A 22,739-nucleotide genomic window follows, 5' to 3' on the forward strand; every position below is an offset into this window, starting at 1 on the left:
GAACCTCCTTCCAGGGGGCTTTTGGACATTCCATCCCAGCGTGCTGTCTTTTGGTTGCCCCCAATTCTCAGTGGATGGCCCTTAGGTAATTACAGGGTGTTGACCACCTATACAAGGATTAGGTGCCACAGGGCCCTCGGTGACATCTGGAAGGCTTTGGGGAGCACCTGGGGCTTTGATGAGAATATTCGTGGTCCTGGAAAGTCTAGATAGGGTGACTTTATAATTTATGGTCCAAACTAAGAGACTCCCAGAGTGAGAAGGAGAGCCTGCTAAGCTATGTCAGGACAACAGGCAGAAACTGAGAATGTCTAGGCAAAGTGGCAAGAGGGTCACACCATCTTTAGAGATGACCCCCCCTGAAGGTCCTCCTCTCAACTGACAGGAAGTGAAGTTCCAGAGGAGCTGGGGGCAACCTGGTGTCAGCTCAGCTGCACCTAGGAGCCCTGGCTGCAGCTGGCATTTCATTCATGAGCACCTACTATGTACACATCTCCAAGCAAAGGGCCCATACAACAGATGGTGGTTTGCATAGTATCTTCTAACTGAAAAATTGGCGCTAAGATTTCCTCAGGATAAGGAGTTCAATTTAGGCTCTTCCAGTCCGGGGTTGTTAAGAGAACAAAGCAGGTCTTGGAGGCGGGGGTTGGCCCCGCCCCAGCCCCAGCCCCAGGCCTTGCTGCAGTGTGCTCCCTGCCCCCCCTCCACACACACACACACACACACACACACACACACACACACACACACACACACTCCCACCCTCTTCCACAGCCTCCTCCCAGCTCACTTGTTGCTCTTGGAGGTGGGAGGAAACTGGCCTTCAATTAGTGCGCATTCTTCCAGCCCCGGTTGCCCGTTGCTGTGGTGACGGGGGTGGGGTTTTGGGGGGGCGGGGGGCGGGGAGCAGCTGGGTCCGCAGCCAGCCTCATTGTAGTCAGTGGAAAGGCTGCAGGCCTGTGCCTGTGCGCGGGAGAGGGGGTGTCACCGGAGAGTCGGCTCAGCCCTGCACAGAAAGAATGGCAGCCCTTGGAAGCCGGTCAGGAGACAGTCACCCCATTTTTCTCCAAAGCCAGCTGCCGCTATTCAAGTGCGCAGGGTTGCGTTCACACGGAGAGGGGCTGGCCTGGGAGAGGGCAGGAACTCTGACATCCCAGGGCTGCGGGGGCGTGCCCCCCTGCGTGCCCCAGACTCCCGGGCTGTTTCGGTTAAGGAGAGGAGCTGTTCTTGGTATCTTTGTAGCTAAGGGGCCTGGGCCAGTCTGATGCAAGGAGCCCCGCAGCTCAGGAAATGCCCTGGAATCACACCAAGAAACTCAGCATCTTCTGTCCATGAGCCCCCCTCCTCACAGCATTCTGGAGGCAATTGTGGCCGCCCTCTGCCTGTCATCTCAGGCCACCTGGAGCACCTTACATGACTGATCACATTTTACACCTGTGCACTCTCTGGGGCCCGGGCTTGGCTCACTAGCACTTTTGGAAGACCGAGAACTTTGCAGTTGGTGTTGATTGGGTCCAAGCCCCTCTGCCAGGGACTAAACCTCCTGGGACGCCGGGTATTCGATGGAGAAGCCATGAGAAGTTGTAGATAAGTAAGAGAGTCTTTATTGTAGCCCAAGTAGCCATTGCTAACAAGGAGCCACCAGACAAAACAGTTCTTCGAAGTAAAGTCCCATACAGTAGCCTCTGTACCTGCAGCAGCAGCCTGGTGGGCATTAACATAATTTAATACCAACTCAGACAAAAGAGGCTTCTTTCCAAAATACTGACCTCACTATGTTGGGTTATAGACGGGCACGTTTGCCCAGTGTACATAGTCAGACTATTGTGGCCTTACTGTGCACCTGCGTATACTATCTTAGCCTTGAACATTCTGATTAAGAGTCCCGCGCTCAGAGTGGCCTTGCACATCCGGCGTACTCTGACCAGGTCCCCGTGGTGTTATCATTCTTTATTTGTTTGTAGCAGCATGGTGAATGCCCTTTCATTAGATCATAGGGTCACGACTACTCAGTAATCATTTTCTGGCTGCAACTTTAAAAGGTGCTGAAATTTTTAACCACCTCTAACATTTCTTACATCCAAAAATTACACTTTAATTATTTAAATAGGGCAATGATGCCACAAACACATTTGAGGGTCCCTCGCTGCAAATACCAGGAGATGAGGAAGCAGTTAAATTTAAGGACAAGCAAATCTGGAGAGGGAGTGAGGTATTGGCAAAAAATAAATCTATACATATAAAGAGGTAATATGCTAATTTGTCTGTACGGTGGGTGTCCCAGTTACGACCAGTCTGTGGGCGGGGACAGGGGTGGGGACTTCGGGCCTCAGCACTGACTCAGGCTGCCTGCCTGCATCCCCGGCTACCAATGTGACACTGCCTGTGTGCATCTCCATTCAGTGCTGACGTGAAGCTGCGGGGGGGGGGGGGGGGGGGAGGGGGAGGGCGGGGGGGGGGAGGCGAGGCCTGGGCTTGACAGGGCACCTCAGGCCACACCCCCTGCCCCAGTGCCAGGCCTGGAGACCTCAGGCCACATCCCCCGCCCTGCAAGGCTTAACAGGGGACCTTAGGCCACGCCCCCCACCCCAGAGCCAGGCCAGGGGACCTAAGGCTGCGCCCCCCAACCCGAAGGGGCTTGATGGGGGTGGGGCCGGCCAGATCTGGGTCTCACCCAATGGGGGTGGGGCCGGCCAGGTCTGGGTCTCCTGCGTTTTCGAAGTGGATGTGGGTGGTGGGCAGGGACTTGACTCTAGGTCCCGCGGCACACCCCAGACTCTGACAGGAGGGATATTTTATATATATTTTGCTAATTTTCTTTAATCTCTGACACTTCTATTATAGAGAAAGGGCAAATAGCAATATTAAAATATTTATTCTAATTAATTCCCTTTTAATGTGCACAAATTTCGTGCACTGGGCCACTAATAAAAAATAAATACCGGAATGGGACAAGTAGATCTAGGTTCTACTCTTGGTTTGATCGTTAGTCATCTGTGTGACTTTAGTAAAATTTGTAACCTCTCTGAGCCTCAGGTTCCTAAAAACATGGGTGGGTTACAGATTAGATGACCTCCAAGATCTTTTCTAGTTATCAAGTCTGACTTCTGTGTGAATAGAAGTCAGTGATTTAGACTAACCTTACAATCACTGCCAAAAAGCCCAAAGCATTTATGAGAAGTTAATTGCAGATGGTCTAATACTAGTCATTATTAGTACTGGAGAGACTCCAATGTCAGCATTATTCAATATGGTTTAAAGTGAACCAAAATGTAAAGGACACAAAAAGAAAGCGTTCACGTATGAAAGGCTTGCATACGTGGTCTATAAATATGTATAAAGAGAGGGAGGCCAGCTCCAAATTCGTGATGGGTAGCCATAAAGTCACTGAATGCGTGGTTGCCGGGGGGATACGGAATAAAAGCAGGGATGTGTGTGCCCTTGGGAAATTTCCTATCTATTTGGGATTCCAAATAGCCATAGAAACAAGTTTACACTTCAAAGAGCCAGAGAAAGGCATCTTCTCCTCAAAGACTGGAAAGGAAACATTTGAGAGGGTTAGGAGCTGAGGTACAGGGTGGGTACTTGTGCATCCCTGAGAACTGACCCAGGGTCTGAGGAAGGCCTGGCCGTGGGAGGAAGCCCACCTGTGCGTGAGGCAGAGGAAGGAGAGGGAACCTCGAGGGCGGGAAGCAAGCACCAGCGGGTCCTTTGTGTAGTGTGCTGGCGAGGCTCAGGAGGACTCCACGTGAATCAGCTCAGTGCAGTGAACGGAGATGGCCGCGCTGTCTGCAGCGGCAGCCTCGCCAGGACAAAGGAAGCGCGGTTAACCTTTGCACTCTGAGGGCTTGGATGTAAGTTTCAAGAGTAGAGACAAAAACACTCTTTTTGGCTAAGTTCGTAAGCACATTGTATCTCTGTAATGGCTGCCTTAAAAAATACCCAGCCTGGTGGTTTACAACTTGTGGGGTGCGAGGTGGGGCAGTCCTTCAGTCCCCCGATGGTAAGATGACCTTTTGGGATGTTTCGGTGCATCCTCAAGGGATGCTCCTACCATTGAGCCCCCCGAGTCCAGGGTGCTCCCCCTTCTCCAGCACATGGACCAGGGCTCGGTGAACGAAGGCTCCCTTCCTGTGCTGATGAAGAGCCAGTGTCCATCTGAGATGGACAAGGGCGCCCTTGTGAGCAGCCAATCAGAAGCCAGCATACCCCACAGGGGATTTGCTACTGGAAACACTTCACGGTCCAGAGGGTGAGGTGCCTCCTCTTGCGGGGCTGCTGCGGACGTCAGCACAGAGCGCAGGCCCTGCCGGGAGGGTTTCCTCCTCAGTGCAGTACTCCTTGCAGCCGGGAGACCAGCTCTAAGGCAGGGTGACCCCGGTGTCCTCTGAGCCTGGCGCACCCACCTTCTCAGCGCAGCTTCCTTACGGGCTGTCAGAATCCACATTGGAGGCGGGGAGGCTGTGTGGGGTGAGGACTCACACAAGCAAGGACAGTGAGGAGTGAGGAGCTGTTACCTTAGGAAAGAAGGGAAGGAAGTCCATGGAAGGGCCTGGCCTACCGTGAAAGGAGCACTCGAGTCTCGGGGAAGTGTCACAGGACAGGGTTTGTTGGGACTATAATGCCGTGGCTCTGGGGAAGGCCTCAGGACCAGGTGGAACCCGATGTTAAAAGGCAAGGAAGGCTGATGAACCATTGCATGGGCAGGAGGAAGGTGCCTGACCTCAGTTAAGTCCTGTGACGCTGAAGCAGGTCCCAACACCGAGCTCTTACACCGCTGGACAAGCTGCAGGCGAGACCGTGAGCCGCGAGAGTGCAGGAATCTCGTCTAGTTCCCCTCTGCATCTCCACCTGGCGCCATATACATTTCTTGATGCATGAATGAGTGAATGAATGAATGGGAGACACTCAGAAGTAATGGGTCCGAGGAATAGTACAAAGCGCTCAGGGGTAACTTCAAGGTGTCTGTGGCAAACAACGGCGGCCGTGGGGATTGTGCAGGGACGATACGTGAGTTGTTTTGTCCACTGTGCACGCTGCTGCTGCCATGATCATTCAACCCCAGGTATGCGAGGATTTGGGGCTGCGACATGCGTGATGCTTTGGTGTGAAACTGGTGTTCATGTGTGTGCTGGAGCTAATGATTTGTGTGCTGAGTGGTGGGGTTGACTCCTGTGGAAATGGCTTTAAGGTGATGGATTCTGCCAAGTTCGGGGACACCGAGCGCCTCATGAACAGTTTTCTATAACAGCTTGAATGATGTTTGAAAAGAGAAAACGGCCTTCTGTTTGCAATGTCACCTCTCCATCCTTTTCTCAGACATTCGGTGACGTGTAACTGCTGCTCTTACGCCGAACCCTGGAGGACGAGCGAGGTCCCGGCTGGGACAGGCCTCTGAAAGCAGGGCGTTTGCTGCAGTTGTGTGGACTCCCGGTCAGGCCTGCATTGGACATGACGGGTTAGGAAGGAAAGATACAGCATTTCCAACTGGCGAAGGCCGTTCTCAGGAATTGCTAGGCGAGAGGATGGAAGCAAAATGCTTTTCAGAAATATAGGGTCCCAGTGTATACCCACTTTTCAAAGTGCTTTTAATCCAATAAAATAAGGCACGGTGTGCGAGCCAGTGATGGGTGGCACTGTCCGCTGTCCCCTGACTCCGGCTGTCCTAAGGCGGAAGCCCTGTCATGTTCCCCCCTGGACTTTGAGAGGGTACCACCCGGCCAGGGGCCACCACACCGTGCTCGTGGGAAGCTGTCCCGGCCTCAGGAGCATCAGCTCTGGGCTGTGGCTCCAGGGAGAATGAGAAGCGGGACGCCTGTCCTTCTGTCTGAGTGACAAGCTTTGTGAAGCCCTGTCCACATTTCTGACCCCACCTCTCCTTATTTCCTTTTTTTTTTCAATTACAAATGTGAAAAACATGTGAAAAATGGAAGGCCTTCAGTGTTCTTCCCTGATGCCCCTCCCAGCTCCCAGAAGTAGGAGAGCTAACAGTGTGGTGTGTGATACTTGCAGATCCGAACCCAGGCGCCTACAGCCTGTGTTCCCTGACGTTCTGGGTAGAGAAGCAAGGTCAGACCACCATCAAGGTCACCCAAGAGCCTGTGGAGAGATCCAGCTTGTGTGTTTCACGTGCCCATAAACATATCTCTGTGTATACACCCTATTTTGTATGCTTATCTGGTGCTCTTTAAAACTGTGCATCAGTTGCCAATGTTCACACATCAGGATTTTTCACGTAAAAAATCTGAGGTCTGGTTAATCTTAAGAAACAGGAAGACGTGCAAACACGCAGGCACATTTTTTTGGGGGGCAACAACTGGCCAGATGTGGGGAGAAACAGCCCCCATGGACACACAGCCTGCTGTTTGCCACCCCCCTGCCCCCAGATTGGTCTGGCTGCACATAAATTTGCACTCCTGCTGGTCCCTGTAGGCAGATAGTTGCTTTTGCAACTCTGTTCACTGCGTATCAGCTTTAAGAATGAAAAATGTTATAGACAGGGCGACCTACAATGAACTGTCCAAACGGGGGCACTGGGAGTGAGAAGAGGCGCTCTGAATCATGACACCAGGGCAATGGTAGCCTAAACCAAGACCGTCACAGACCAGCCAGGCCAGGTGGCCTCCTTTATAGAGCACTTCGTTGACTGAGGAAAAAACAGAGACCAGAGGAGGCCGCGATTTGCCTGCATAATCACCAGCAAACTCGGGGCGGCGCCGCCCTAGCTCCCAGTCGGCTGCTGCCTCCATGGAACATGCCCTATGTGATATGTATGCGCACCTCCCCCCTTGCATGGCTGGGCTTTTTACAGTTAATAGTCACCACAGAGCTAATTCCCTGTGAGAGCGCACAACTGGTAGCTTATATCAGCAGTAATTTCTATTATGAATGTAATGACTTGAGCCATCACACGTCTAGAGATGTTTAAACACTGGTCGGCTTGAGAACCAGAGAGAAAATGCAAGGGAAGCTCCTCATTGTACTCGCTGCAATCTGAGGCACATTTAGAAGTGCTAATCGTTCTCATTGTTAAAGTAAGTCTCCGATAACTGGCTTACTAAAAACACTATGTATTGGTTTCTTGATCGTTGACTATTGGCTGGTAATTAATAGCAATTATGTCTTTAAGAGATGTCCCAGATCCCAAGTTCCCAAATCCTTAGCCGGCTGTCTGTTGCCTTGTTGAGTTTCCAAGAGATACTTGTACAGAGAGCGCGCCAGGTGAGACCAGCCGGTGCTCTTAGCCACGCCCTCAGACTTTGGCCCCAAGCCCCAGTCCGGCCTCCCATCCCAGAAAACTGGACTGGACCACGTGTGAGCGTAGAGGCACCGCCTAGCCGGTCATGGAGGCTTAGGCTAAAGACGGGCTGGGGACTCTCTGGAGGGTGCCTTTCCCAATACCTTGCATGGCTCGCACGTGTCCTTCCGAGACCCTGCAGGCAGCAGACCCTTCTGAGCAGGTAAGTTGCACAAATGGAGGACAGACAGAGGAGGCTCTGCTTGCCCCAACCAAGCCAGAGCTGGCCTATGCCACCCTCCAAGCTGCCTAGCCCTTGGAATGGGCTCTGGTCCCAGTGAGCTTTTTACGTGTCGGGCCATCACCCACGCAGGTGACACGGCCAGGTCACTGTCTCCACACTGGCCTTGCGAGTCGAGAAGAGCCAAGAAAAGCACAGTGAGCCAAGATCCCTTCCCGCCCGCTAACGCTGCGCCCCCCGGACAGCGTCCTCCCCGCGGCCTGGGCGCGCGCCTTTTCCTTGACCTCTGGCGGAGCTGCTTTTCCGGGGGGTGGCTTGAGGAAGGAGAGGCCAGTGTCCAGCCGTGCCTTTCGACTCAAAATGTAGACCACACGCGTGAGTGACTTTCTCTCGACTCCGCCTCTAGAAACTTGAACAGGAAGGGCTGTTTCTGAACGAACCAAGTCCACGTGCATGAAACAGACCCCCCGCGGAGGTGATGTACGGGGCCTGGGAAATATTGGTGTAAGTAAAAATAGCCATTAATTTCAGTCTTTATACTCGTTTTAAATTTTTAATTGATTGATTTTAGAGAGGAAGAGAGAAACATTGATTTGTTGTTCCACTCATTTGTGCATTCATTGGTTGCTTCTTGTATGTGGCCTGAGGATCGAGCCCACATTCTTGGTATGTCAGGGTGATATGCTAACCAACTGAGCTGCCCGGGGGGGGGGCCTCTTTTTGCTCTTTTAACGTGATTACTAGAAACCTTACAGTGACCCGCTGCTCACATTACATTTGCACTGGACAGAGCTGTTCTAGGTGCATTGTCACACACGTAAATGAAGCAGCATTCAGGTGCCAGGGCGACCCTTTGCCATCCCAAGCCTGACAGGAGGCGGCTTGCGAGCTGTTTCCCAGCGCACCTCCTTGATCAGCAAGACCCCAGTGCGGCCGGGCGGCCGGCGCGGGGAAGTCCCAGCAGGGCCTTTCCGCCGACTGTGACAGGAGAACGTGGTGCGAGCGCTCGGCACCTCTTCCTGTAAAGGAGGCTGGTTTGTAGAAGGACTGACCTCCTTCCCCACATCTTCAGAGGCTCCCTTCCTGCAAGCTCCTTGCCAACCGAGCCTCGAGGGGCACCTGCTTGCTCCGACACCAGCCCTTACGCTTCTCTGCCACGTCACGTGGAAGGCAGGTGGGTCCATGCAACGCCAGCTGTGGGTGCCATATGGGAAAGCCATACCGTGCAGAGCTTTTCCGAAGCCGGGGGAGAGGAGCGTGTAACCCATCTAGCTTATCTCTTCTTTGCCTTTGAAATGTTAATCATTGAAATATCTCCAGGCTGTAATTAGAATTATATATGGAGATCATTCCGAGTTAAAACTAAATATGCACTTTGTTTTTCATGGGTGTGGGGATGCGTGTGGATGTGTGGGAATGCAGGTTGACTGTCTGGACACGGACACGTGGACCCTCCAGTAAAAGGTGCGAGAAGGACGCACACGTGAGTGGATGGCGCGTGTCTGTCGGCTGGTCAGGGCCCTTCGTGGGTGAGGCAGGCACTCCCCCCTCCTGCACGTGGTTGGAGGGGAAGTTCTGTTTCTGATGTAGGTGCAGAGGTCACTAACGTAGCCGCCAGAGGTCGATGGGGAAGGCCATTCTCTGGTCCGAGCCCCACCGCTGGGTGTGCCTCGCGTACCACGAAGAGCCTGGGCCAGGCCCCGTGCGGGCGGCACCGGCCAGCCAGGCCCCAGGCTGTGTTTTCCCGTGGAGTAACCTCTTTCCTTCTTCTTCCCCTTCTACCTCTTCTAGGCAGGACAGGGCTGCTTGCTGACCTCTTGCCCAGTTTTGCTGTGGAGATTATGCCAGGTATTCAGTCATTTAACTCCTCATTTGCTTAATTTGCTGTCATTCCATCTGTCTGGCTTCTGCATTAGTCACTAATTGCTCCTTTAGTATATCTGCACATTTGTCTGTATGTGTCTGTGGTCTTTTCCAGGATGAACTAAGCCCATTGGGAGAGCCTTTAAATTGTATTTCTTCTGTTACTAGACCCTAAAAAAAGTAATGACAATTAAAAATGGCTGAGATGGGTACCCAGTCCTGACCACACATGCCAGGCATGCAGGCTCCCTGGCCACCTCCATGCCCAGTGTCTCAGCTGCACCCACCTAGCACTAAGTATCCTTAACAGAGTCATTACTTGTCTGCGTTCCTTAGGCCCTAAGTTATATGTGTATCCATTCATAGTGTGCAGCCATGTTACTCGGAACTTCCCTTATAACTTTATGGGAACTTTTTTCGTCGAACTTAATGAGAGCTATGCACCCCTCCTCCCTTGAAGAGCGCGCATCTACATACCTCCTCTGCTGTGTGTACAACTTCAGCGCCTTCTGGGGCCCCTCAGTCCTAGGGGGCTGTGGACTGTCTCAAGGACACCTGTCCTGCTTTTTGTGTAGCTTAAGTTGAACGCAGCAGCCTAGACAAGCCACTGTCAGCTGGTGCCGCCTGTAGTCCATAAGGAGGAGGCTCGGACCGAACAGGAATGGACCATGGGGGGCACAGCCAGACTCGGGGTGGGAAGGGGTGCCCTCCTGCTTTGGAGGGTTTCTCCCACGGCTGCCGAGCTGCCTAAGGTTGCCAGCAGCAGTGAGATACACGGCCGTTGGTTTTGATTTGATTCAAGGCTTCGTAAACACCCAGTCTTCCCAGTAGAGCGTCCCTCATTATTCTCCCGTGAATTCCCTGGCTCTTTCCCAATAGCTGACGAGCCCAATACAGACATTCTTCCTGTGCATCCAAGGTCTCACAGAGCTGTCTCTTTGTGATCCCCCTTATCCAGAACTGTGTCAGTTTGTGCGTCAGAGAAACAGTGTTACATTGCATCGCTTCTTCACATTAGAGATTATTTCCCCCAAGAAAGAGTTGCTGTACTTTTCGTCTCTGCTCCTGGATGCCCCTCCCTTTTGGCTGCAAGAATCCTTTCTGGGATAACAGTGTTTCTTCAAGGGCACTGCAGTCTTTTCTCCTTGACGGCCTGACCCGCCTTGTGGCCACCTCGACACACACCTCATCGACTCCTCAGGGCTCACAACTACCTCAGGGCACGTGACGTTACGTTATTCCTAAGGCCCAGGCCAAGGCCCTCAGCCAGCCAGTGCCTCAGCAGGAATGCTGTCCGGGCCGCACTAGTGACGAGGTCTCTCTCTCTTCTCTGCAGAGCGGGGACCTGGCCGCTTCGAACCTGTTTCAGGGGGATGCGGGCAGGGACAGTCAGGAAGCAGGAGCTGTCTTCTCTCTGAGGAAATCTGTCTGAACAAAGATCAATAGCTTTACCATGATCACAAACCTATGCAACAACAGCTTTGCCATGATCACAAACCTACCCAACAAAAATGCCACGTTTTCAAGCTCTCACTGAATGGGCACTTACCCAAAGGAGTATTAAATACCCCAAATTTAAGAAAATAACGCGTGAAGTCCATGGTAAAGGGATTTTGGTAGATGATTTTCAATCAGAACTGCTGTAGTCTTTTAGCTTTGAAGGGAAAGCGCGCTCACTCGGCCTCCCGTGCCTCCAGTGGGGAGTTGGACCCTACAGCCAGTCGGCCGCGGGGGCGGGGACAGTGTCTTCTCTGGGGCTCTCTGTCCTGGTCTCTGGTCGTGGTTCGTTGCACAGGTATCAGCCCCGATGCTGAGTTCAGGAAAGGTGTCCGGGGCGATGGGCAGGGAAACGGATGGAGACGTCAGGACACGGACCACCTAAACACGTTCTGGTTTGGACCCGTAGACATGGAGAAGTGTCTCAGGGCTTACACTTCCAGCCACAAGATTAACGACTCCCCAAGATGCGTACTCACAGAGCCCACGTTCTAGCTCAGCAGACCCGTCCCCTCCCAGGCACCAGTCTCTGTGCTCCGGTCCCACACCCGTCCTGACACTGCAGTCAACGTGGTAAACCCGCTCCCCGGGGCGGGCCCTGAGCCACCGTGGCTCGTGCTGGGCATTACGTGCTCATAGGACCTGGTGACCATCCCTGTTCACGCCCCGGCCCTGGGGGGGTCTGCACTTCTCACTTTCCCAGTGCCTCCCGAGTTTGGGGGCTCTGTGCCCTCTGTCCCAGGCCCCCCGTCTGCCTCTTCATGGGAGACGCCAGCGAGCGGGCCCTCCTGACGCAGTTTCTCTGTGCGTCCTTCCAGAGTGGGTGTTTGTCGGGCTGGTGATCCTGGGCGTCTTCCTCTTCTTCGTCCTGGTGGGCATCTGCTGGTGCCAGTGCTGCCCGCACAGCTGCTGCTGCTACATCCGCTGCCCGTGCTGCCCGGACTCCTGCTGCTGCCCTCAGGCCTGTGAGTAAAGGGCTGGGCGGGGGGCAGCCCTCGAGGATCCGTGACCCACTGGGCGGCTGTGTGCCCGACTTCCTTCTCCACCTCCTTTCCTTCCGCCCGAAGTGTCGCTCATCCCATGCTCCCTTCCCGCGGGAGCCCCGCTTCCAGAGCCGACACCCTTGTGTGCCGTCTCACTCCCCTCACCCCTCCATGCTTGTCCACGCCCGTCACCAGCATGTGCCGTCCTCGCTCAGACTGGGATGCAGGAAGGGCAGGTGCAGGAGGCTGAGGCTGTGGGAGAGGCGTTCAGACTCGAGGAGCCTTCTCTGGCCACCCCTCTCACGGCAGAGAACCCCGCTTTGACGAGCGGAGTGTGCAGACCACAGGCTTGGGTTCCGTCCAGCCACTGGCGGGCTTTATGTGCTCCCATGACCAAAGGGTCCGCAGAAGAACGAGTCCTCCTTTGGGGATCCCCAGGTGCCAGGCCCAGGTAGGCATCACGTTTGGAACCCCTGCTGTCAACCAGACACGGCGCGCCGGAGAGAGACGGCGCTGTGGTTAGTACCCTCGGGAGCAGCGCACTTCCGGGAGGCAGGGCATCTGCTCTGCTTTGGGCTCACAAGCAGCCCCTGGCTTTGCCGCTAGAAGAGGCTCCGGCTGCCCTGGAAGCTGCCCTGGGCAGCCCCGGGGCTGGGCCGCCTACAGTGTGGCTAAGAGTGGGCTGCTGCTTCACGGAGCCGCTCAGTGACTCAGTTGCCAGGTGCCAAACACTGCACTTCCTGATGCCGTCCGCTGACGGAGCCGGAGGAGTCCACGGCAGTGGGGAGAGGGCTTCCAGTCGAGTGGCTCAGGCCTAGGAGAACACACACATGCATGCACACATAGGCACATGCACACACACGCAGATAAGCACACACATGCATACATACACATGCATACATAAGCACCCCCACACACAAATATGCACACACAACATATACGCGTGCATGCGTTAACACATGTGTACACACACATCGTACACATATGCACCTGAACACAACATGCACCTGCGCATGTAAGCACACACATGCATGTGTGTGCACATATAGGCACACACAGGCACACACCCAGGAGGTCCCTAAAGTGCATCCTCAGGGACGTGAGGTGTGAGGGTTGTGAGGGTGGGACCATATAATCTCTTGCTCTTCATCTCCCTCCACAGTGTATGAAGCAGGGAAAGCAGCAAAGGCCGGGTACCCTCCCTCTGTGTCCTGTGTCCCCGGCCCCTACTCCATCCCCTCTGTCCCCTTGGGAGGACCCCCCTCATCGGGCATGCTGATGGACAAGCCGCATCCACCTCCCCTGGCTCCAAGCGACTCCACTGGAGGAAGCCGCAGTGGTAAATGTGGTTCCATTCCGCCCGGCCCGCGCTCCTCGGCTTCCACGCGGGGACTAGCTGATGGCGACGTCAGCTCAGGACGCTCCTTTGGGAAATGGTTATCTCCATCCCAGAAGCTAGTCAGTAGTTTGCTCCTCCCTCCCTAGTGCGCAGGACTAGCCGGCCAGTGCTGAGTACCAAGACGTGTGGGACGTGGTTGTGGCCAGGCCGTGTGCTCCAGCCGCAGAAAGACGCCTTATCAGGCATGTGGGTGCTAAAGAGTGTGGGACCGGGGGACTGTAGGAGAGAGCTGGCTGCCAAGTCTTCCGGGAAGAGGTGAGGTCTGAGCTGAGCCTGCAGGAATGAGAGGACTGGGGGAGCAGAGTGGGGGGTCACTGGGCACCCCCAGGAGCAGCAGGTGAAGCCCGAGCAGGGAGAACACAGTGTGTTTGATGGTGTCCAGCTCACCGGTCTGGCTCCCAGAAGAGCTGGGGCTCGGTGCTGTATCGAGAGTCACGGCAGCAGAGTCCTGAGCGGAGCGGTGACGTGCTGACCGGCACGTGGTTCACGGGGGAGAGTGAGTCAGACCCTGAGCTGAGATGCAGCTGAAGTCGTTCAGGGGACACGTGAGCATCTGGGTGGAGATCATGAGCTGAAGTGAGGGCAGTCAGACAGGTGCTTGGAGAGGAGCCCATCAGGCAGCAAGTGGCGGTAACGGTGGTGCGCGTCACAGCCCGCAGTGAACTCATTGGTCCGAGGCCTGTTCAGATGAGATTGGCCCACCTAGGGATGATGAGTCATGGTTATGGCCCGGGCGGAGGGGGGGTGGGTAGCGCGTTAAGGTGTCGCTCTCCTGGAGGCCTTGACCCGGGCCACAGCGCAGGAAGGTTGAACTGTGTGTGGGAGACTTAGCAGGTGATTTGTAAATCCCGGGGTGAGTGAGCCACGGGGGTGGGGAAAGCAGGCGTTTCTGCTCGGGGGGTGGGGGCATCTGGACAGGGACCAGGGCCTCGCCCAGCGGTGAACTGTCGGTACCGACCGTGGACAGAGCAGACGGCCTCAGTGAGTAATCGGCGTTTGTGTTTTTCTCTCCCTCGAACTATTCACAGAACCCTGTCACAGGCAGGGAAGTGGAAGTTAATGATCAAAGACGCAGGGAATTAGAGAGAGAGGCAGCCACTGCCCAGGGGGTGGGGGGCCAGGAGCCATCCAGGGAACTTGTTCCCTTTCCTCCAATTCCTCTCCTTCCTGCCTTCCCACCAGAACCCTCCCCCATACTTTTAAATCAACGAGTCTCATAATAAAATGATTCGTGTTCCTAGAATGGCAAGGACTTCCTCTCTCCTGCTTCCAGCCTCCCCAGCCCCTGCTGGTGGCAGTTCCGCCGTTTCGGCCTGGCTGCCGTAGTAACCAGTGTAGTTAGAAATGGCTGGGAACGAGGACAATGTCTTATTTCACGTGGTGAGAAGCCCCTGGGGTTGGCTGGTGGAACAGCTCATGGCATCACGGAAGGGCTGTTCTTTCCGCTTGCTCTGTCCTCCTGGCGCTCCCTGGTTCTCCCGCGATGGCCGCCATCGTCCCGGAAACTGCATTCTGAGGCAGGAAGCAGACATGCTTCCTCCCTGCGCCGCTTTGTCCAGTGACAGGCCTTTGCCAGAAGCCCCTCCTCCCGTCGACATCTGCAGTCTTAGTGGCGAGCACTGTGCCCCAGGCCCCTTCCTAAACCTGATTGGCTTTGACTAGTCAAGACCCATCTCTTGCCCTGGCTGGCTTGGCTCAGTGGATAGAGCGTCAGCCTGTGGACTGAAGGGTCCCGGGTTCAATTCCGGTCAAGGGCACATGCCTTGGTTGTGGGCTCCATCCCCAGTGTGGGGTGTGCAGGAGGCAGCCAACTGACGATTCTCTCTCATCATTGATGTTTCCATCTCTCTCTCCTTTTCTGAAATCAATCTATCTATAATAATAAAAGGGTAATATGCTAATTAGACCAGACGTCTTCCAGACATCATTCCAGACTTCCTTCCTGACAAAGCCAGGGCCTGAGGGAAGCCAGCCCGGGTCCTGGGTGCCAGAGGGAAGCTGGTGCCGGCAACCAGGGGAAGGAAGGCGTACTCTTGCATAAATTTTCATGCATTGGGCCTCTAGTGTATATATATATATGACTCATCTCTTAGACCAAAGCACTTATTGACCTTGGAAATGAACAAAACCAGGGCTCTGTGACGGGAAAGGGGATGTCACACCAGCCTGGCCGTGTGGGTGTCCCCGCTGGGCACATTTCTGTCCTCCTGGTCCCACGACGAGAATTACTGATGATGCCAACGTTCCGTGTAGATTATTCTCTCAAGCATGTTAGACATGTTAAGAAAGGCCGTTTTATAAAGATGTAAATTTAGCTTATTTTATATTTACATGCCACCTCAATTTTGGGGTAGTCACCTAGCAACGGTAACTTTTCAGATTCTGTTTGTACACAATACTCTTTTGCACACTGGGTGGTTGCAAAGGCAGCTTGAGGAGCTGCGTGTAGAATAGCCGGTTAGCTCCCGCGTGGGAGACGGGAGAGGCACCCGATTCCTTCTCCCGCCCTTCATGGCGGCTGGTGGGGACCTCCTACAATGAAAGATGGCTGCCTCCTCCTCCCCTGCCTGGACCCACCCCTCAGCTCTGTTTCTCTTCAGTGGACATCCACACTGTGCCTGTCTGCCTCACGTCTCCAACCTGCCTTCTCCAGGCCTCCTCCTGTCGGCCTTGGAAACCTTCCGTTACAGACAACACCCTCTGACACCACCCCCACCCCCCTGCCCGCAGCCCTCTGAGGTCACATCCCACCCCTTGTCGCCTCTTCACTGCCAGACTCCCCGGGAGAGTTTTGAACATTTCATGTCTGCGTGTCCCCTGCTCTCATCAACTCCCCAAACGTCCATCTTGCTCTTGCCATCACTCCAGAAGCCAGCCCGCCAGGCCGCCTCTTGCTAAGGCTGGTGGGTCCTCCTCCATCCTGGCTCCCCGAGCTACCAGGGGACCTGCACCCTCACCCACTCTTGGCTTTGCCTTCCTCCTCGTGGTGTTCTGTGACAGTTCCTACCTGCCGGCTGTCCCTTTGTGTGTGGCCCAGAGGCCAGTGTTCCTGCCCCTCCCCGCCCCCGCCCCAGCCCCTCCAGGGAAATCAACTCACTCCCAGGCTGTAGCCATGGTCTGTACGCCGATGCCTCCGACCTCTCTGATCCCCAGTCCCCTGTCCGACTGCCTTCCTCACACCTCCGCTGGATGCCTGCAGGCTTTTCAATCCCAGCCTCTGGGAAATGGTATTAATCTGCTGTTTGTCTACTTCAACTTGGCTGTTTGTTATTTCAGTGGCTGGCATTGTCCCTACTAGCCAAAAGCTGGGACTTCACCCTCCTCTCATCCTCGCCCTCACTTCCCGCATCCAGTTGGTCAGCAAGTCCTTCAGACTGTAGCTCAGAATAACCTCGAACCAGTTTTCTGCCCTCCATCTCCATCCCAGCCTGGTCCCTCCATCTCCATCCCAGCCTGGTCCCTCCATCTCCATCTCAGCCCTGGTCCCCCCATCTCCATCCCAGCCCTGGTCCCTCCATCTCCATCCCAGCCTGGTCCCTCCATCTCCATCCCAGCCTGGTCCCTCCATCTCCATCTCAGCCCTGGCCCCCCCATCTCCATCCCAGCCCTGGTCCCCCCATCTCCATCCCAGCCTGGTCCCTCCATCTCCATCCCAGCCTGGTCCCTCCATCTCCATCCCAGCCTGGTCCCTCCATCTCCATCCCAGCCCTGGCCCCTCCATCTCCATCCCAGCCTGGTCCCTCCATCTCCATCTCAGCCCTGGCCCCCCCATCTCCATCCCAGCCCTGGTCCCCCCATCTCCATCCCAGCCTGGTCCCTCCATCTCCATCCCAGCCTGGTCCCTCCATCTCCATCCCAGCCTGGTCCCTCCATCTCCATCCCAGCCCTGGCCCCTCCATCTCCATCCCAGCCTGGTCCCTCCATCTCCATCCCAGCCTGGTCCCCCCATCTCCATCCCAGCCCTGGTCCCTCCATCTCCATCCCAGCCTGGTCCCCCCATCTCCATCCCAGCCCTGGTCCCTCCATCTCCATCTCAGCCCTGGTCCCTCCATCTCCATCTCAGCCCTGGTCCCTCCATCTCCATCCCAGCCTGGTCCCCCCATCTCCATCCCAGCCCTGGTCCCTCCATCTCCATCTCAGCCCTGGTCCCTCCATCTCCATCTCAGCCTGGTCCCTCCATCTCCATCCCAGCCTGGTCCCCCCATCTCCATCTCAGCCTGGTCCCCCCATCTCCATCCCAGCCCTGGTCCCTCCATCTCCATCCCAGCCTGGTCCCTCCATCTCCATCCCAGCCCTGGTCCCTCCATCTCCATCCCAGCCTGGTCCCTCCATCTCCATCCCAGCCCTGGTCCCTCCATCTCCATCCCAGCCCTGGTCCCTCCATCTCCATCCCAGCCTGGTCCCTCCATCTCCATCTCAGCCTGGTCCCTCCATCTCCATCCCAGCCTGGTCCCTCCATCTCCATCTCAGCCTGGTCCCTCCATCTCCATCCCAGCCTGGTCCCTCCATCTCCATCTCAGCCTGGTCCCTCCATCTCCATCCCAGCCCTGGTCCCTCCATCTCCATCCCAGCCCTGGTCCCTCCATCTCCATCCCAGCCCTGGTCCCTCCATCTCCATCCCAGCCCTGGTCCCCCCATCTCCATCCCAGCCTGGTCCCTCCATCTCCATCCCAGCCTGGTCCCCCCATCTCCATCCCAGCCCTGGTCCCTCCATCTCCATCCCAGCCCTGGTCCCCCCATCTCCATCCCAGCCCTGGTCCCTCCATCTCCATCCCAGCCCTGGTCCCTCCATCTCCATCCCAGCCTGGTCCCTCCATCTCCATCTCAGCCTGGTCCCTCCATCTCCATCCCAGCCTGGTCCCCCCATCTCCATCCCAGCCTGGTCCCCCCATCTCCATCTCAGCCCTGGTCCCCCCATCTCCATCTCAGCCTGGTCCCCCCATCTCCATCTCAGCCCTGGTCCCCCCATCTCCATCTCAGCCCTGGTCCCTCCATCTCCATCCCAGCCCTGGTCCCTCCATCTCCATCCCAGCCTGGTCCCTCCATCTCCATCCCAGCCCTGGTCCCCCCATCTCCATCCCAGCCTGGTCCCTCCATCTCCATCCCAGCCTGGTCCCTCCATCTCCATCTCAGCCCTGGTCCCCCCATCTCCATCCCAGCCCTGGTCCCCCCATCTCCATCCCAGCCTGGTCCCTCCATCTCCATCCCAGCCCTGGTCCCTGCTGCCACCACCTCCCACCTGCTCGAGTGGAATGATCTACCTGCTCTTTCCGCATCCACTTTTCCCTCACTCTAATCCACTTCCTCGTCACATCTACCTGCCTCCCCTCACCCTTCTAGCAAAAGAATTGAGTAGGCAGGTAGGGTTTGGAAATGTCATTTTCAAAACTAATGAGGATGTGTCTCTACGCCCGCTGTGTGCACACAGAGAACACGCACATTTCCAGCACCGCCTCCCCACAGCTGATGCTGTCATCTGGGGGTGGCATCTGGCAGCTGCTCCATCATCCCCAGAGCCTCACTCAGCTCAGGAAGTTGGCACTCCTGAGACCAGGGCCACGGCCATGGGCCTGCCTTAGGGATGGGCGTCTTTTGCAAGTTTTTAAGTTTCATTTGGCTGCAAAGGGGAAATTAACTGAAAAGTAGTTGAGCCTCAATGGGGACAAAAGTACTAGCCCAAATCTTTAACAATAATGTTTCAAAATTATAGTGTGGCATGAAAACGAGTATCCTAATATTCCCCCTCCAGTGAAAGCAGAGTTGGCAAGGCTAATAAGTTAGAGAAGCTGGTGCAGAAGCCACGCCAACCAAAGGCCTTGAACCCGACTGAACCTGAAGAGAGAAATGAACCACCCACCTAAACTGGAACATCACTGGGAACACACTCCTTTTCCGCAAAGTGTTGGGCTTTGGCCACCGGTCTGGGACAATTCTTATTGAAATAGCACCACCCAGCATAGTTCTCTGGTCTTCAGACTCAGTACAGACAAAAACCAACCAGACAACATCCTATTTATCTTCAAATCAATAAAGATTTCATAAATTGCCCCTCAAGGAATGCATGGTCTAGGCCAGTGATGGGCAACCTTTTGAGCTTGGTGTGTCAAACTTCGCCAAACAACTGAGCATAACTCGGTTAGTGTGTCACTTTGAGGAAAAAATTAACTCCAAGACTCTAGTCGCAAATGTTTCATCCTCATGAGCAGCAAATGTTTCATCCTTGGCATGCGGCTGCGTGTCATCAGAAATGGCTACGCGTGTCAGTGCTGACACGCGTGTCATAGGTTCGCCATCACTGGTCTAGGCAGTGGTCGGCAAACCACAGCTCGCGAGCCACATGTTTGCCGCTCTGTTGACTAATGAGTTTGCCGACCACTGTTCTAGGGGAGTGGCTGTGGGGCTAGCAAATGGGAATAAATTGAGTGAAGACTGCAAAGCAGTGTTTGATCAGGCCGTTCTCTCGGGCCGTCCAGAGAAAACAACCTCATCGAGTCGGGGGCGGGGGGAGGGAGTCCAGGAAAGGCCTGGTTTTATGCTCCTGAGCCCCCAGGGGACACGGTGGCTCCTCGCAGCACGAGGGGAGAGCCCCAGTGTGCCGCGCCATGGCACTGAGCTGACAGTGAAAAAGCCTTTAAAGGGAGGACTGCCTAGTGTTTTAGCTCCTGGAACCACGGGGTGACGCCTCCAAAGTCTCAGGATCAATGGTTCGCCTCTGTCCTTTGTGACAGTGAGGAGTTCAATTTCTGGGGTCACGAGCCTGCAGGTAGCGGCGCGGGCGTCCGCGCAACGGGGACGGAGGCACGCCGCTGCCTTCTCGCGGCTGGAACGGCTCCTGTAACACACGCCCAGGAGCGTGTCTGTTGTGTGACAGAACATGCGCTCCAGTCTGGTGAGCATGTCTGTTGTGTGAAAGAACATGTGCTCCAGTCCGCGTGGCAAGCAGCCCAGGTTTCCAGCGGTTGTCAGGGGCCCGCCTCGCCGCCAGGGGGCAGTACCTGGGCACAGCCCAGCTCGGTCTTCACGGCTGGAAGTTCACATGGGGCTCCTCACACACTCAGAACACGCAGACGAAGCCACAGCGAAGGCGGGGCAGCCCCTTCCCCACGCCCGCAAACACGCTGGTCTTCTTACCGAGGGGATCACCATCAACAACAATAACAACAAAGCAAAACCTACCAAGCCCGCTCCCTCCAGCTACCACTGGAGGCTTCTCACACGTTCGGGATGTCTGCCAGGTGCTGGCGCTCTGCTAGGTGCTGGGTGAGAGAGAAACAGAACCGGTCCTGTCTGCCCTCGGGAAGTTGACCGTCTAGAGGGAAAGTACTGAAAATACTCCTCAGGAAACCGGGAACCCCACTGCACCCTGCTGGCAGCAGCTCCGCTCACACGCCCTCAGTAAGCGCCTGCTCTGGGTACAGCAAGGCCCTGAGTGTTTTCACACAAAGTGACAAGGACGCCTGTCCCTGCAGAATCTGGGGAGATTACGCATTTCTACAAATAACTTGAAACAAACTAGAATATATCAAGGGCCGTGATGAAAGTTCAAACTAAATGACTTGTAAGTTAGAGTGAGACAGAGGAGATAGAACTTCTCGAGTGACGAGAAGCAAAGCCTGTGAGAGGTGGCGACATTTGAGCTGCCCCTACTGATTACAGAGAGCTCGACGGTTCCGTGGCTTTGGCCTGTGGTGTCGTCTCTTCTTTATGAGGTTATTTAAAGGGTGGGAACTGAGAGTTGCCTTTTTTGGGGGGGGAGGGGGGTAATCCTCACCTGAGGATATTTTTCCATTGATTTTTAGGGAGAGTGGAAGAGAGAGGGGAAGACGGAGAAAAGCACATGGATTGGTTGCCTCCTGCAACCAGGTCCCGGGCCAGGGAGGCACCTGCAACCAAGGAACGTGCCCTTGACAGGAATCGAACCTGGGACCCTTTGGTCTGCGGGCTGACGCTCTATCCACTGAGCCAAACCAGCTAGGGGCTGAGTTACCTTTTACAGACATGAAAACAGAGGGACCATTTATTTGGGGTCCCTCTATAAACCAGGGGCATGTCCACAGGGTGCCCAGTCCCCACCCCAGCCCTGTATTCACCCATCAGACGGAACTGCCTCGAACAGACAGAGCAGCTGGTGGGATGATTGCGTTTTAATTGAACTGTCTGTACTACTCTGCAAACGCCTCTGCGAGGTGGGAGACCGTGCGGCTTGATACGTAAAACCATTTCTTCCAATAATTGCTTCTGCGAAAGGATTATGGATCTGACCTCTGGGAGGAGTCACTAAACAGCGCGTGGAGATTTTCTTAAAGTAACGCCACAATCTGATGGCCGTGGACTGCCCGGCACGCGCTCACGTACAACAGCAGCGCCTGCCAGGGGGCGTGTGGGCGCCGTGTCCACCCACGTGCCAGGCTGTGGCCCGGGTGCTGGGGAACAGCCTATTACAGTCTCCCATGTACAAGGCTGTGGGGGCTTTGTCCACCGTAACGTGACCAGAGGTCCGGAGGCACGCGGCTTCTGTATGGCGTCTGCCTCGCTGTGGGAGCAGGATGTTGGCGCTGGGTCCCCTGCTTCCACCTCAGGGTACAGTCCTGCCGGGCGGAGACAGGACCACGCCTCAGAGCACAGCGCCCTGGCCGCCTAAGGCCTTCCTGCCCTGGGCTCCTCTTCCTCATCCTCTTCGTCTCTCCTTCCTACTGTGACCCTAGACTCCAAGCTGCCAGTGATTCTGGGGCAAAGTTAGGAAACTCCTTGGAGCCAAAGTTTTCTCAACCACAAACTGGCTAAGAACAGCACCTTCCTTGGGTGGCGTGAGGGCCAATGGCCAAGCACGTAGCGAGTACCCAGCACATGCTGTCTGTGGCCATCATTGTTCTGTTCCCATCCCATGCCCTCCCTGCTCTCCTCTCCTCTCTTATCTGTGTCGGTTAGACCTCCCATTGGGGCTGGTGTTGGACTAGAGTGATACTTAGGGGGTGTGGGGCTCAAACAGCTTTTGTCCCTGACAATATGAGTGATGGGAATGTAGGAGGTGGGATTATGTCTGGTGCTTTAATTTTGTTATTAAGCCCTGAAAATAACACCTGCTTGTAACACACAGCAAGCAGCAGTTTGAATTGCTCGTGTCTAAAAATAAGGATAATCACGTATTTTACATCTTATTTTGCACTGATGCCTACACAGCCTGTACTCTAACATTAGCTCCCATGCACCACGCAGGGGTGGAGTTTTTACACCATCTCCCAGGCCACTAGAGGCTTCCGGCCACCTCTGTCAAGGCCCCTCATGTTGAGGTGTCTGTTTTGAAGTTACAGGAACTCCCACCGAGTGGCGGTGTGAGCCGCAGGCTGTAGAGCAATCTGTCTCGGTCTGGAAAGGGGTCTGTGCTCAGTGAGGACTTAGGTCAGCGTCCTGGGCTTTGAGAGGAGGAGCTGTGTGTGGAGCTGCCGGGGGTGGGACAGGAAGCAGCGGTGACCACATGACTAACACGTACCAGAACAGAACTCTGTTTCGACCTGCTGG

At 55.3% G+C, this 22,739-nt stretch overlaps 1 protein-coding gene across 6 annotated transcripts in view; it reads left to right on the forward strand.

Annotated features, from left to right (window-relative positions):
* The window catches only part of ILDR2 (immunoglobulin like domain containing receptor 2), a 59,199-nt gene that overhangs the window by 25,531 nt on the left and 10,929 nt on the right, over positions 1-22,739 (forward strand). For 2 of the 6 annotated variants that reach the window (XM_079760849.1, XM_079760850.1), the window contains exons 4-6: positions 9,270-9,326; positions 11,657-11,803; positions 12,984-13,160. In XM_079760849.1, coding sequence (XP_079616975.1) covers positions 9,270-9,326; positions 11,657-11,803; positions 12,984-13,160 — 381 coding nt within the window. The remainder of the gene's footprint in view (positions 1-9,269; positions 9,327-11,656; positions 11,804-12,983; positions 13,161-22,739) is intronic. The other 4 variants (XM_079760853.1, XM_079760854.1, XM_079760851.1 and 1 more) reach the window with 2 other exon arrangements.

Source organism: Cnephaeus nilssonii (assembly GCF_951640355.1).
Source record: "Cnephaeus nilssonii genome assembly, chromosome: 21".
NCBI lineage: Eukaryota > Metazoa > Chordata > Mammalia > Chiroptera > Vespertilionidae > Cnephaeus > Cnephaeus nilssonii.